The sequence below is a fragment of the Patagioenas fasciata genome, chromosome 29 (genome assembly GCF_037038585.1).
Source record: "Patagioenas fasciata isolate bPatFas1 chromosome 29, bPatFas1.hap1, whole genome shotgun sequence".
Classification (NCBI taxonomy): domain Eukaryota; kingdom Metazoa; phylum Chordata; class Aves; order Columbiformes; family Columbidae; genus Patagioenas; species Patagioenas fasciata.
Genome location: NC_092548.1, coordinates 4,766,017 through 4,780,191, shown reverse-complemented (window position 1 = coordinate 4,780,191; position 14,175 = coordinate 4,766,017). Strand labels below are relative to the sequence as shown.

Below are 14,175 nucleotides of genomic sequence, written 5' to 3'. Positions count from 1 at the left end.
GCCCTGAGCTGATTCTGGTGCCCCCGTTCTGAGCCCTGAGCTGATTCTGGTGCCACCGTTCCGAGCCCTGAGCTGATTCTGGTGCCATTCTGAGCCCTGAGCTGATTCTGGTGCCATCGTTCTGAGCCCTGAGCTGATTCTGGTGCCACCGTTCCGAGCCCTGAGCTGATTCTGGTGCCATTCTGAGCCCTGAGCTGATTCTGGTGCCATCGTTCTGAGCCCTGAGCTGATTCTGGTGCCACCGTTCCGAGCCCTGAGCTGATTCTGGTGCCATTCTGAGCCCTGAGCTGATTCTGGTGCCATCGTTCTGAGCCCTGAGCTGATTCTGGTGCCACCGTTCTGAGCCCTGAGCTGATTCTGGTGCCACCGTTCCGAGCCCTGAGCTGATTCTGGTGCCATTCTGAGCCCTGAGCTGATTCTGGTGCCATCGTTCTGAGCCCTGAGCTGATTCTGGTGCCACCATTCTGAGCCCTGAGCTGATTCTGGTGCCATTCTGAGCCCTGAGGTGGTTCTGGTGCCACCGTTCTGAGCCCTGAGCTGATTCTGGTGCCACCGTTCCGAGCCCTGAGCTGATTCTGGTGCCACCGTTCCGAGCCCTGAGCTGATTCTGGCGCCACCGTTCCGAGCCCTGAGCTGATTCTGGCGCCACCGTTCCGAGCCCTGAGCTGATTCTGGCGCCACCGTTCCGAGCCCTGAGCTGATTCTGGCGCCACCGTTCCGAGCCCTGAGCTGATTCTGGCGCCACCGTTCCGAGCCCTGAGCTGATTCTGGCGCCACCGTTCTGAGCCCTGAGCTGATTCTGGTGCCACCGTTCTGAGCCCTGAGCTGATTCTGGCGCCACCGTTCCGAGCCCTGAGCTGATTCTGTTGCCACCGTTCCGAGCCCTGAGCTGATTCTGGTGCCACCGTTCCGAGCCCAGAGATGATTCTGGCGCCAACATTCTTAGCCCTGAGCTGATTCTGGTGCCCCCGTTCCGAGCCCTGAGCTGATTCTGGTGCCATTCTGAGCCTTGAGCTGATTCTGGTGCCACCGTTCTGAGCCCTGAGCTGATTCTGGTGCCAACATTCTGAGCCTTGAGCTGATTCTGGTGCCAACATTCTGAGCCCTGAGCTGATTCTGGCGCCACCGTTCCGAGCCCTGAGCTGATTCTGGCGCCACCGTTCCGAGCCCTGAGCTGATTCTGGCGCCACCGTTCCGAGCCCTGAGCTGATTCTGGTGCCACCGTTCCGAGCCCTGAGCTGATTCTGGTGCCCCATTCTGAGCCCTGAGCTGATTCTGGTGCCCCATTCCGAGCCCTGAGCTGATTCTGGTGCCACCGTTCTGAGCCCTGAGCTGATTCTGGTGCCACCATTCCGAGCCCTGAGCTGATTCTGGTGCCACCGTTCTGAGCCCTGAGCTGATTCTGGTGCCACCGTTCTGAGCCCTGAGCTGATTCCGGTGCCACCGTTCTGAGCCCTGAGCTGATTCTGGTGCCACCATTCTGAGCCCTGAGCTGATTCTGGTGCCATTCTGAGCCTTGAGCTGATTCTGGTGCCACCGTTCTGAGCCCTGAGCTGATTCTGGTGCCACCGTTCTGAGCCCTGAGCTGATTCTGGTGCCATTCTGAGCCCTGAGCTGATTCTGGTGCCATTCTGAGCCCTGAGCTGATTCTGGTGCCATTCTGAGCCTTGAGCTGATTCTGGTGCCACCATTCTGAGCCCTGAGCTGATTCTGGTGCCATTCTGAGCCTTGAGCTGATTCTGGTGCCACCGTTCTGAGCCCTGAGCTGATTCTGGTGCCACCGTTCTGAGCCCTGAGCTGATTCTGGTGCCATTCTGAGCCCTGAGGTGGTTCTGGTGCCACCGTTCTGAGCCCTGAGCTGATTCTGGTTCCACCGTTCCGAGCCCTGAGCTGATTCTGGCGCCACCGTTCCGAGCCCTGAGCTGATTCTGGCGCCACCGTTCCGAGCCCTGAGCTGATTCTGGCGCCACCGTTCCGAGCCCTGAGCTGATTCTGGTGCCCCCGTTCCGAGCCCTGAGCTGATTCTGGTGCCATTCTGAGCCTTGAGCTGATTCTGGTGCCACCGTTCTGAGCCCTGAGCTGATTCTGGTGCCACCATTCTGAGCCCTGAGCTGATTCTGGTGCCACCATTCTGAGCCCTGAGCTGATTCTGGTGCCACCATTCTGAGCCCTGAGCTGATTCTGGTGCCACCGTTCTGAGCCCTGAGCTGATTCTGGTGCCACCGTTCTGAGCCCTGAGCTGATTCTGGTGCCACCATTCTGAGCCCTGAGCTGATTCTGGAGCCACCGTTCCGAGCCCTGAGCTGATTCTGGTGCCACCATTCTGAGCCCTGAGCTGATTCTGGTGCCATCATTCTGAGCCCTGAGTCCCCCGGTCCCGATCCGTCCATAGATCCTTCCCACCCCCAGCAGATTGACACTCCCGCCCAACGTGGCATCATCCACAGCTCCCTGGGGTTCAGTCGATCCCCGGCTGGGATCCGGTGGATTTCCCTGGGAGAACACGGGGGACGGACAGCAGGACACGTACTCGTGCAGCAGGGGCCGGACCACAGTGCTGCCGTGGGCATTGGCTTCGTACATCAACGTGTACAGGTAGGGCAGGAGAGAATATCGGATATTCAGCACGCTCCTCGAAATGCCTTCAAACGTGGAATTCCAGGCAACGGGATCTTGCCTCTAAACAGAATAATCTCTTGTTATTCACCAGGATTATTTTGTTAGGAAGCGATGGGGGAAAAAACAACTTCAGCATCTTTTTGTTTTCATCTTATTACCCATCAATTCATATAATTTAGCGGCAGTAATTGTCAAACATGGCTTAAAATCAACACAGCAAAGCACAGCTGAGGAGATCTGGGTGGAGCTTTGCCAATTCCTTCAATTCCAAGTACTTTCATCTATTTCTCTGTTCTTTAATGAAAACCAAGCAGCTCTGCTCAACCTAACGCTCTAATGTGAATAAAAACATTATTTCCCTTATTGCCATTTTCCCAGTTTTACAACTTTCTATCATACGCTCCGCAGCACAGTCCACAGTACGCAATGATTTTCTTTTATTCTTAGAATAAATAAAATATTTTAGAGCATGAAGTGGGCAAAGTACAGGAATTTTAGATACTCAGCTGTCTCATTGTACTGGTCCCTTTTCTAATTTGCTGGAAAATCATTAATAATTAGGTATGACGATACTAAGGTCAGTGTTGCCCCTTTAAATCTGTGTAGTCATCAGATTATTTCGGTCTTGTAAGTGTGGCACATGGAACTAAAAATCAACTACATTTTAAAAGTAACTCTTTTCACCTTGTAGAGTTGGTAGGTTTAAGTGAGGTGGGTCGCAAACTGGCTTAAGGAGAGAAGCCAGAGAGTGGTGGTCAATGGTGCGGAGTCCAGTTGGAGACCTGAACCCAGTGCAGTGCCTCAGGGGCCGATATTATTCAATATACTCATTAACGATTTGGATGAGGGAATTGAGTGCACTGTCAGCAAGTTTGCTGGTGACACCAAGCTGAGAGCAGTGGTGACACTGGAAGCTGTGCTGCCATCAGAGACCTGGACAGGCTGGAGAGTTGGGCGGGGGATAACCTGATGGAATTTAACAAGGGAAAGTGTAGAGTCCTGCATCTGGGCAGGAACAACCCCAGGTTCCAGTATAGGTTGGGGAATGAGCTATTAGAGAGCAGTGTAGGGGAAAGGGACCTGGGGGTCCTGGTGGACAACAGGATGCCCATGAGCCAGCACTGGGCCCTTGTGGCCAGGAAGGCCAATGGCATCCTGGGGTGTATAACAAGGGGGGTGGTCAGTAGGTCAGAGAGGTCCTCCTTCCCCTCTACTCCGCCCTGGTGAGACCCCATCTGGAATATTGTGTCCAGTTCTGGGCCCCTCAGTTCCAGAAGGACAGGGAACTGCTGGAGAGGGTCCAGCGTAGGGCACCAAAGATGATTAAGGGAGTGGAGCATCTCCCGTGTGAGGAAAGGCTGAGGGAGCTGGGGCTCTTTGGTTTGGAGAAGAGGAGACTGAGGGGTGACCTCATTAATGTTTATAAATATATAAAGGGTGAGTGCCACGAGGATGGAGCCAGGCTCTTCTCAGTGGCAAACAATGATAGGACAAGGGGTGATGGGATCAAGCTGGAACACAAGAGGTTCCACTTAAATTTGAGAAGAAACTTCATGGTGAGGGTGTCAGAGCCTGGCCCAGGCTGCCCATGGGGGTTGTGGAGTCTCCTTCTCTGCAGACATTCAAACCCCCTGGACCCCTTCCTGTGGAACCTCAGCTGGGTGTTCCTGCTCCATGGGGGGATTGCACTGGATGAGCTTTCCAGGGCCCTTCCAATCCCAAACATACCCTGATACTGTGAATTGGAACACGTGAAAAATAACAATTTTATGCTTATAGGTGTGGTGTGTTGACATGAAAATGGCATAAATAATAATCTAAAAAATAAAGGAAATGGGGAAAATATGAGAAAAAATAAAACCAACCAAACAACAGAAGTTTCCCACCTTTGATCCTTCGCCATTGTGATTCCTTGAATACGGGTAAAAGGCCCCGAGCTCCATCCACCGAGCGCACAGCTCGTACTCCGAGTCTCCGAAGAAGCCACAGATATCAGCTCCTGTCTGAAAATTAAATCAAATGAAATGCAATGGCAATACTATTTCGTTAATAAAGATAACAAATATAAGGTAATAAATCGGGAGCTTACGTAAGATATTCCGAAGAGACTAAACTCCAACATGCCTGCAATGAAATAGAAAATAATTCAATAATAAAAAATAACTCTACAATAACAACTACACTTTTCTTTTTTTTGGTATAGTGAGGGTTTCTCAGGATGAGAAAAGGAAAATAATTTCCAGAATTCCCCTATTTCTTCAGAAGCAAAGCAGCAGATTTTGGGTAAAAAGGAGATGAGGAGTTTGAGGACGACGTGTTGCTCAAACCCACAAATCAAACCCAGTGCCCTTAGAAACCGTGAACTTTCCTAAAAGGCGAAAAGAAAGAGGTCAAGTAGAAATTGGCTGTAAATTCCAGTTGCTTGAGTGGGTAGCCTATTTCGGCTAAAAAAAAATTGAAGGAAATCGAGACGAAACATGGAATAAATTAGTTATTGATTATTTTTTAATTATTCCATTCATTTTATTTCATTAAATGTATTAATTTTTATAAATGGCATTGTCACTAAGGTACCGATGATGGATTTATCCAGCTGGTTCCAGGCAGCCGTGTTGTCCCCCAGCCAATGTCCCGACCACTTCCCGCTGCTGGGGAAGGTCGAGCGGGTGACCACGATTCCTCGCTCCCCCGTGATGCTCCGCAAGGCGCTGGGAGGAGAAACCAACGGGATGAGAACCAAAAATAACGGTAAAAAGTCTCACTCGTGACCCCGAAAATAAAACTGACGGCTCATCCTCCTGTAGGGAAGTTCTGCCTGTGACCAGGAGCAGCCGTAAACCAAATGTATGGTTTTTTAATTGCAATTATGAGCCACGCATCTCCGGAATTTTGTTTGTCTGTTTGTTTGTTTTTAATAGTATTTACTTCCCTTTGAAGTATTTACACGGCCATTTATTTTATTTTAATGAAAATGGCGTTTTTGCTTTTCTGAAATTGGATTTCAGAAGTTTAGGAAATTCTGAAATTCCATTCCAGAAGTTTAGGAAATTCTGAAATTCCATCCCAGAAATGTAAGAAATTCTGGAATTCTATTGCAAAACTTCAGGCATTTCTGAAATTCCCGATGCCATTAAGTGGCAACTAAGTTGTTGTTAGAAAATGGATTTTCAAAACCAGGTGTCACTAAATTAGGGATTTCCACTGAAGACTTCACGGGAAAACACAAATGTGGCCCAACTTACGCATTTTTTTAAGGGTTACACGACCTGGCCCAGGGCACATTAGTCCATTATCACAATAATAATTACAATTTGCAGCAACAGCTAAAAACAGAAGTGAATTTTCCCTTTTCAACGCCATTTCAATGAAATTCACATAAGTACGGTTGGATTGTAGGCTATATTTTAAAATCTATGTTCATTTTCCTTCCTGTGATGCAAGACCAAAAGAAGATCAACCCTACAATAAACCAATTTTTCGCAGAAATAAAAAACGTTGTGTACTTGAACTACTCGAATCAAATTACCTGCAAGCAACTGAATTGAAGAACCGAAGATACTCAGATGAATAGAAAAATTATGAGGAAAAAAAATACATTTCCAGTAAATAACTCTGAAGCTTTTTGGCACGAGAACAGAGACACCAAATATTAATTTGCAACGTTTTTTGGAAAGAATGACAAAATTACTTACTCGAGGGTCGGTTTTGTTTGTGACCACCCGTAAAGGTTGTGGACGTCGTAGTGAAGGACAGGGGAACCATCGGGGAGGAATTGCTGCCCCTCCATGCAGAGCGTCTTGAAAGCCAAGCCCTCCGACCGTGACCCCAGCTCTAGCAGAAATGGAATGAAAACGCGCGTGTTTCAATCATTTGCACGCAGGGAGAATTTTAACAAGTGGTTTCTCTTGGTTTTGCTTGTCTGTTTGCTTGTTTTTGATAGCATTTACTTCCCTTCGAAGTATTTACATGGTCATTTATTTTATTTTAATGAAAACGGCGTTTTTGCCTTTCTGAAATTGGATTTCAGACGTTTAGGAAGTTCTGAAATTCCATTTCAGACGTTTAGGAAGTTCTGAAATCGGATTTCAGACGTTTAGGAAATTCTGAAATCGGATTTCAGACGTTTAGGAAGTTCTGAAATCGGATTTCAGACGTTTAGGAAGTTCTGAAATCGGATTTCAGACGTTTAGGAAGTTCTGAAATTCCATTTCAGACGTTTAGGAAGTTCTGAAATTGGATTTCAGACGTTTAGGAAGTTCTGAAATTGGATTTCAGAAGTTTAGGAAATTCTGAAATTGGATTTCAGACGTTTAGAAAATTCTGAAATTGGATTTCAGACGTTTAGGAAGTTCTGAAATTGGATTTCAGACGTTTAGGAAGTTCTGAAATTGGATTTCAGACGTTTACAAAATTCTGAAATTGGATTTCAGACGTTTACAAAATTCTGAAATTGGATTTCAGACGTTTACAAAATTCTGAAATTGGATTTCAGACGTTTAGGAAGTTCTGAAATTGGATTTCAGACGTTTAGGAAGTTCTGAAATTGGATTTCAGACGTTTAGGAAGTTCTGAAATTCCATTTCAGACGTTTAGGAAGTTCTGAAATTCCATTTCAGACGTTTAGGAAGTTCTGAAATTCCATTTCAGAAGTTTAGGAAATTCTGAAATTGGATTTCAGAAGTTTAGAAAATTCTGAAATTGGATTTCAGACGTTTAGGAAGTTCTGAAATTGGATTTCAGACGTTTAGGAAGTTCTGAAATTGGATTTCAGACGTGTAGGAAGTTCTGAAATTGGATTTCAGAAGTTTAGGAAATTCTGAAATTGGATTTCAGACGTTTAGGAAGTTCTGCAATTCCATTTCAGAAACGTAGGAAATTCTGGAATTCTATTGCAAAACCTTAGGCAATTCTGAAATTTCTGATGCCATGCAAGCACCTGGGCCCATGAGAGACGTATTAATAGCAACTCAGTTCTAGACTGAAGAGGATAAAGAGTAAACAGAATTTATCCTGAGTGAGAAAATACCGCAAATTTTTTGTACCAAGACCATACACACAGAGAACTTGGGAGGAAAGTCCGTTCTGAATATTCTGCTTCATGAGAAATTACTTTGCAACACATCAGGAGGCAATGGGAGGATTCTAACCAAGCAGCAGTGAGTTATTGCTAATTAATACCAATTTACGTGAGTAGTAAAGCCCTTCTGAGAAGAGCAAGGATTTCAAGATCGTTCCTCGAATTAGACCTTAAAATTTCACGTATCACAACAACTCAGCAGCGGAGGCACAAGGATATTTTTGAAAGTTTTAGTCATTAACTGCATTTTTTAATTTTCAAAACCCTGACAGGCACAGTATGGACTGTGCCCGAAGCAAAGTCCCAAGATACAAAATAGGTACAAAAATCTGGCCAAAAAAAAAAAGAAAAGATTTTAAAATGCTTAAAATTTTACGGCATTGATCAGACTCACGGGGCACATATGGTGGAAAGTTGAGCTCTTGGTTCCTGCAGCCGCCAACGGCACCGTTAACGAAGCTCGAAGGTTCGTTCATGTCCTGAAAACAGAAAGTGAAATGTCAGATTAACACATTCCTCTTAAATTTAATACATTAGTTCCTCTCAGGTATTTTAGTTGTGCCCTGAATATTTAATTGTCTTTGCCCGCGGGCTGACCAAGTACATTGAATGAACAGGGAAATGCAGATTTTTAGGACTACTCATTGCATTTCTCCATTAGTAAAAACCACTGGTTCAACAGGTATTTTTTTCTGATGAGAAATTCACTTCATAGGCAAATTCTCAATTTCTCATTTCCCAGAGAGAGTAAAGCACAAAATTCATGGAGATTAATTTAAGGCAGATGCTTCCGTTTCTTATTTCTCAATTATATTTCCAGAAAAGGGCAGGTTTTCCCCTGTGAAAAGTGAAATCAATACAGAAAATATTGCTACAGATACATGAATTCCTAAAATCTCTGAATTTGGTAATGACGGCGCTTGTCCTCGGTGCCCATGATCCTCTGGTTGCAGCCATGACACATGAAACTCTAAATATTCTCCTGGGTTTCTAGATGTTTTGTGGTTTTCTATAGAAATATTATTTAATAATCGAATATAATATGATTTAATAGATTTTACAGCTATTGCAACTCCATGTCATTTAAGAAGGAAGCTAAACCTGTTTCTCTCGCTTTACCTTGCAGAAGTCATAATGGTAAAAAAATAGTCTCTCACTGCCAATAAAACAAAATAAAAGGAAATAAAACTATATAATAAAATAGGAAAAAAATAACCCAAACCCAAAATTTAAAAAAAACCAGCACGCACACACACAAAAACCTAAACCAAAATCCAATTTTAAGAAGTCACGGAACAACATCACCACTGCAAAAGAGCCTTTGGGTGAGCCACAAGTAAATAACGAAGATCTGAGAAAGTAAAATCTTTCAACGTGGAAAACAAAGGGGAAATAACGATGCTGTTCAAAAGAAGGGTGTTTAGACATTTGAAATTATATTTAGCATTAAACGTCTATTTCCTTCCTTCCTTGAAGGCATCAGAAGAGGGTTTTGAGGCGTTGAGAGTCAACCCTGGAATAAAAAGATGCGGAAAAATCTCCAAAATAGAACAATTTTCCACACTTACTATCCAGATGCCGTCGAACTTCAAGCTTTGCGACGCGTTGCGGGGGTTGTCGTAGACTTCGGCGATTTCTCTCGTCCACCATTCGGTGGTGGAATTGCGGAAGAAATCTGGGAAAGCGGTGTAAGCACGGTAGATCTGGAAAAGAAAAAAGAGTCATTGAAGCACAGACACAGGAGTGTCCTACTACTAAAATGTTGTGGTTAGTTTAGTTATTTAAAAAACACAGATTTATTTTTTTCTTAAGTAATTCATGGGTTTGCGACGGTTTTTAGATGTTCTGACAGAAAGGTTGGAGTCTGACCTCTGATTTTATTTACATTATTAACCTCACTCCGATGTTACTTAGGTTTTTTGGATATTCTGGTAGAAAAACTGGGCACTTTCTGCATCTGACTTTGCAGAGGAAGTTTAACTGGACATTTAACTTCTATAAATCTTAACGAATTTGCTGCTCCCTCTCTATTTGTGTCGGTCCTCAAAGAAATCAGCATTTACCTCCACTTGGGTGTCCCAATCCAGTGAGTCGTTGACGATGACGTTGGGAAGATCCGGCCACACCTGGGAGGAGGAAAGAGACAATAAAACGATCAAATTAAACCGGATGAAAAGATGAGGACCAACAGCAATAAAGCTTCACTTCCACGTCGTCCAATGGTGACGCAAACCAAGGATATTTCCATTCGCAGCATTCAACGTGTCATCTAAATTCGGGAATGTACGTGAAATTAGACGTCTTCTCCCCAACATCTGACCTTGCACTATGTTTATTTAGTTAAATAATCCTCTTTTTTTAAGAACCCCACCTTTGCGTATATGATGTCATCAGTATTGGGCCATTTGATGAATACGTCCTTCTCCAAAGCTCTTGTGAAGGCGAGGTAATCGGTTTCGTTAGCAGATATGGCTGGGTCCTAAAATTAAAGGATTCATTAATGAATAAAAAATATTTTTAAATAATAAAGAATAATGTATTTATTAATAAAATAATTTAAAACCAAACACAATTCTTATGCTCGAAAGACAAAAAAACACCATTAAATACGATCTGTATTCTGCAGTGCTGTACTGTACCTTAAAACCAGAGTTCAACTGGAATTTAAAGCTGTAATTTAAAACAAGAATTAGACGCTCACCAGGATCAGGATAAACCTCATTCCTTCCTCTCGGATTTTGTTAACTAGAGCGGGTAAGCCGGCGAAATGCGGGCTGAGGGTGAAGTCCAGCTGCCGTTCCATGTAGTCGATATCCGCATACTGGATATCCTGTAGTTTACACACAAAAACAGGGCTTGTTTTGGTCATTTCCTGAACGACACGATCCATCAGCAAGTTCATCATCCATTTGCAAAAATAGGCAAGCTACTGATTTTTTTTAATATATATTTTTGTGTAAAATTGGATTCTTCTGCAGCTTAAGGCTCAGGTTATCAGATGAACAAATTCCCACAACCCATTCAATCAGAAATTCAACTTTCACCACCGTATTTATGGTGGAAAAAACCAGAAATTCATACATGTGAGCCAAAAAATATTTGTGCAGATGTATAAATATATATTGATGTAGATGTTGCCCGCGTTTGTGTTGCTACACGCTGTTCGGAAACAAGGGAATCACTCCATACCAAAATAATTGGGTGTTTTTAAAACATTGAAGTCTGATGTTTGTGAAATTAAAGCCATGCTTACTTTGGGTAGCTTTTGTAATTTTCCCCAAAACACACCAAAATGTAGCTTTTTCAGCACAGGACAATGTATAACAAACAGAATTGCTTTTATTTTGTTTCCCTGCAAAGTGCATGGAAAAGTTGAACTGTGTAACTAATTAATTATGAATTTGGCCCCAAAATTTTCACGTTATTGTGAAACAACAAAGAAGTGGTGCTGAACCCACTGATCTCTAGACTATTTTAATTATAATTAATTAGTTCAAGGCTGTTCAGTCCCATCTGTATCATCACAAAGTGTCAATGATTTGATATTCCCTCTATCTGTGAACTTCACCTCAAAAAAAATCCCAGAACAAATACTAAAAAACAACTTTAAATCTCTATTGTCTGGCCATTTTGTACACCTTCAAGAGAATGTGCCCCAAATTAACTCATATAAATATCTGGATTTATAAAAAATAGAGGTTTAAAGAAGATTCAGCAGGGGGACTTTTTTACAATGAGGGTGGATGAATATTCAAGGATTACTTCTGAGAACCTCGATTCCAGAGGAACCTGTGTCGTTTAAATATCGTTATTTATTTGCTCATTTATTATTTACTTGGATTTATTTATTTTTCAATGAGTTTAAGCCTTGGAGATCTCAAGTCTATTCGGCTTTTTACGAATTTGTCACCAACTTAAAAAACGCCAAGTTTTTCCTCTATTTTTCTCATACTACAGAAGACCAGAAGTTGCTGAAAATTGCGTTATTTTCAGAAAAGGTCCTTGAAAGGACAAATGGGACGGTTTCTTTTATTGTAAAAAACCCAAAGAGTCCCAATTCGTTTTCAGAAAACGTTCTTACTTCCCAAATGCAGCCGAGCTGTTCGCAGTTTTCCTTGGATGCGCTTGGGTTGGGATCACAATCGCATTTCATGAAGCGTAATCTTTCTTTTACTATTTTAAGTTAGATAATACCCCAAAACCGGAAATTCTAGCGGCGCTGCAATATGTAATGACTCTCAACGTACATAGGGTATCCCGGCTGCTTTCATGTCTTCCACCAACGTGGCGATTTCGGCGTCGTTTTCGTACCCATAGCGGCACAACTGGAATCCCAGTGCCCAGTAGGGTGGCATGACAGGTCGCCCAATCAGCTGAAAATGGAAGAGAAATCGTCGTAATTACTGCAAATAGGTGAAAACAGAGGAAAACAACGACGACGGTTAAAAAAGTAAATATGAAAATTCGAACAAAGGAGAAAGAAAAGATCAGAAAAATCAAATAAATTAAAAATAAAGCAAACATTAAAGAATAAGAGATTAAAAAAGACAATAAAAATGAAACTAAGAATAAAGAATAAGAAAAAGCAAAAATAGAAAAAGGAGAAAAAATGGAAAAGAAAGGGGGAAGGGAGGAAGAAGAAGGGGGAAGGGAGGAAGAAGAAGGGGGAAGGGAGGAAGAAGAAGGGGGAAGGGAGGAAGAAGAAGGGGGAAGGGAGGAAGAAGAAGGGGGAAGGGAGGAAGAAGAAGGGGGAAGGGAGGAAGAAGAAGGGGGAAGGGAGGAAGAAGAAGGGGGAAGGGAGGAAGAAGAAGGGGGAAGGGAGGAAGAAGAAGGGGGAAGGGAGGAAGAAGAAGGGGGAAGGGAGGAAGAAGAAGGGGGAAGGGAGGAAGAAGAAGGGGGAAGGGAGGAAGAAGAAGGGGGAAGGGAGGAAGAAGAAGGGGGAAGGGAGGAAGAAGAAGGGGGAAGGGAGGAAGAAGAAGGGGGAAGGGAGGAAGAAGAAGGGGGAAGGGAGGAAGAAGAAGGGGGAAGGGAGGAAGAAGAAGGGGGAAGGGAGGAAGAAGAAGGGGGAAGGGAGGAAGAAGAAGGGGGAAGGGAGGAAGAAGAAGGGGGAAGGGAGGAAGAAGAAGGGGGAAGGGAGGAAGAAGAAGGGGGAAGGGAGGAAGAAGAAGGGGGAAGGGAGGAAGAAGAAGGGGGAAGGGAGGAAGAAGAAGGGGGAAGGGAGGAAGAAGAAGGGGGAAGGGAGGAAGAAGAAGGGGGAAGGGAGGAAGAAGAAGGGGGAAGGGAGGAAGAAGAAGGGGGAAGGGAGGAAGAAGAAGGGGGAAGGGAGGAAGAAGAAGGGGGAAGGGAGGAAGAAGGGAAAAGGTGAACTGAACCAAACCAAACCAAAAGAACCCCCAAACCCTTTGAATTTGCGAAAGTAGAACAGTACCGCGGTGTATTCCTGAACGACGAGCTCTGGCGTGGGCCCCAAAACCATGTAAAAGTCCAGAATTCCCCCAGTTGTGCGATAGGTCAGAGCAGGCGTGGGCTGGAAGGTCACATCTGGAAAAGTGTGAGAAGGCAACGAATGCCTGTGTAAGGCAAAAAACTGAACACTGGAGTGAAACACATGGAGAAAATAAAGCAAAATTCTATTATTATTTTTACCCATTGCGTTGCTGTTAAGCAAGAGAACACCGTGGGCATTGCCGTCTTCTTCAAGACCCATGTAGAATGGCTGGAAACCATAAGAATTCAACTTGTACTGCAAGGAAATAAAGTATCTTCAGTTGGAATGACATCCTAAGCGTCCGGTTATTTACACCTGACAAGAAATTATCCATTGTCAATAACAAGGTTAATAAATGATCTGATACACAACGGTCGGGCACGCAGCGGAGGCGGTTGAACGTTGAGCATGCATTGGAAAGCATTGATCAGGAGAAAACATTTTCAGCTTCAAATTTTGAGGTCGATGTGTATCAGATCACTCAAGGTGTGGAGGGGAGAAAATGTATTTCTAGATTCTCAAATTGCCAATTTGAAAGAGCTTCCCTGGGAGAAAATGTTGTTTTCCAGTATTCCTAGTCAGCTGTTATCATCAAGACAAGCTGGTGACTTTCTCTTATTTTTCATTTACTCAAAATGTTTCCATTTACAAATAACAGCTGTAATAATGCACAGCTATTCCGTGATCCATCCCTTGCAAACTGTCAATATTTGGATTATGTATTAGTGCTAGAGCCAGGTTATGGTTGAACTCAGTGACCCTGAGGGTCTCTTCCAACCTAAATGTTTCTATGATTTTATGATTCTATTAAAAACCAATACACGGGTATGCTGAGACTATTTATTTGTTTAAATTCATCAGTAAGAATTCAATCCTAGAGTTGCAGGACCTCAGGGCTCAAAATGGCAGCACCAGAGGTGGCAGGATCACCTCAGCACACAAAATGGTGGCACCAGGAGCACCGAAATCACTTCGAAACACAAAATGGTAT

General features: G+C 43.9%; 1 protein-coding gene across 1 annotated transcript in view; it reads right to left on the bottom strand.

Moving 5' to 3' along the window:
• Window positions 1–14,175, bottom strand: part of LOC136113861 (maltase-glucoamylase-like) — a 54,608-nt gene that overhangs the window by 8,193 nt on the left and 32,240 nt on the right. Inside the window, exons 29-41 of the mRNA XM_065859093.2 lie at window positions 13,343–13,439; window positions 13,125–13,237; window positions 11,944–12,069; window positions 10,398–10,526; window positions 10,068–10,175; window positions 9,760–9,822; window positions 9,265–9,399; window positions 8,091–8,175; window positions 6,312–6,450; window positions 5,194–5,327; window positions 4,709–4,743; window positions 4,506–4,622; window positions 2,531–2,679 (exon numbers count right to left, since the gene is read on the bottom strand). Of these exons, the coding sequence (XP_065715165.1) occupies window positions 2,531–2,679; window positions 4,506–4,622; window positions 4,709–4,743; window positions 5,194–5,327; window positions 6,312–6,450; window positions 8,091–8,175; window positions 9,265–9,399; window positions 9,760–9,822; window positions 10,068–10,175; window positions 10,398–10,526; window positions 11,944–12,069; window positions 13,125–13,237; window positions 13,343–13,439 (1,430 nt within the window). The remainder of the gene's footprint in view (window positions 1–2,530; window positions 2,680–4,505; window positions 4,623–4,708; window positions 4,744–5,193; window positions 5,328–6,311; window positions 6,451–8,090; window positions 8,176–9,264; window positions 9,400–9,759; window positions 9,823–10,067; window positions 10,176–10,397; window positions 10,527–11,943; window positions 12,070–13,124; window positions 13,238–13,342; window positions 13,440–14,175) is intronic.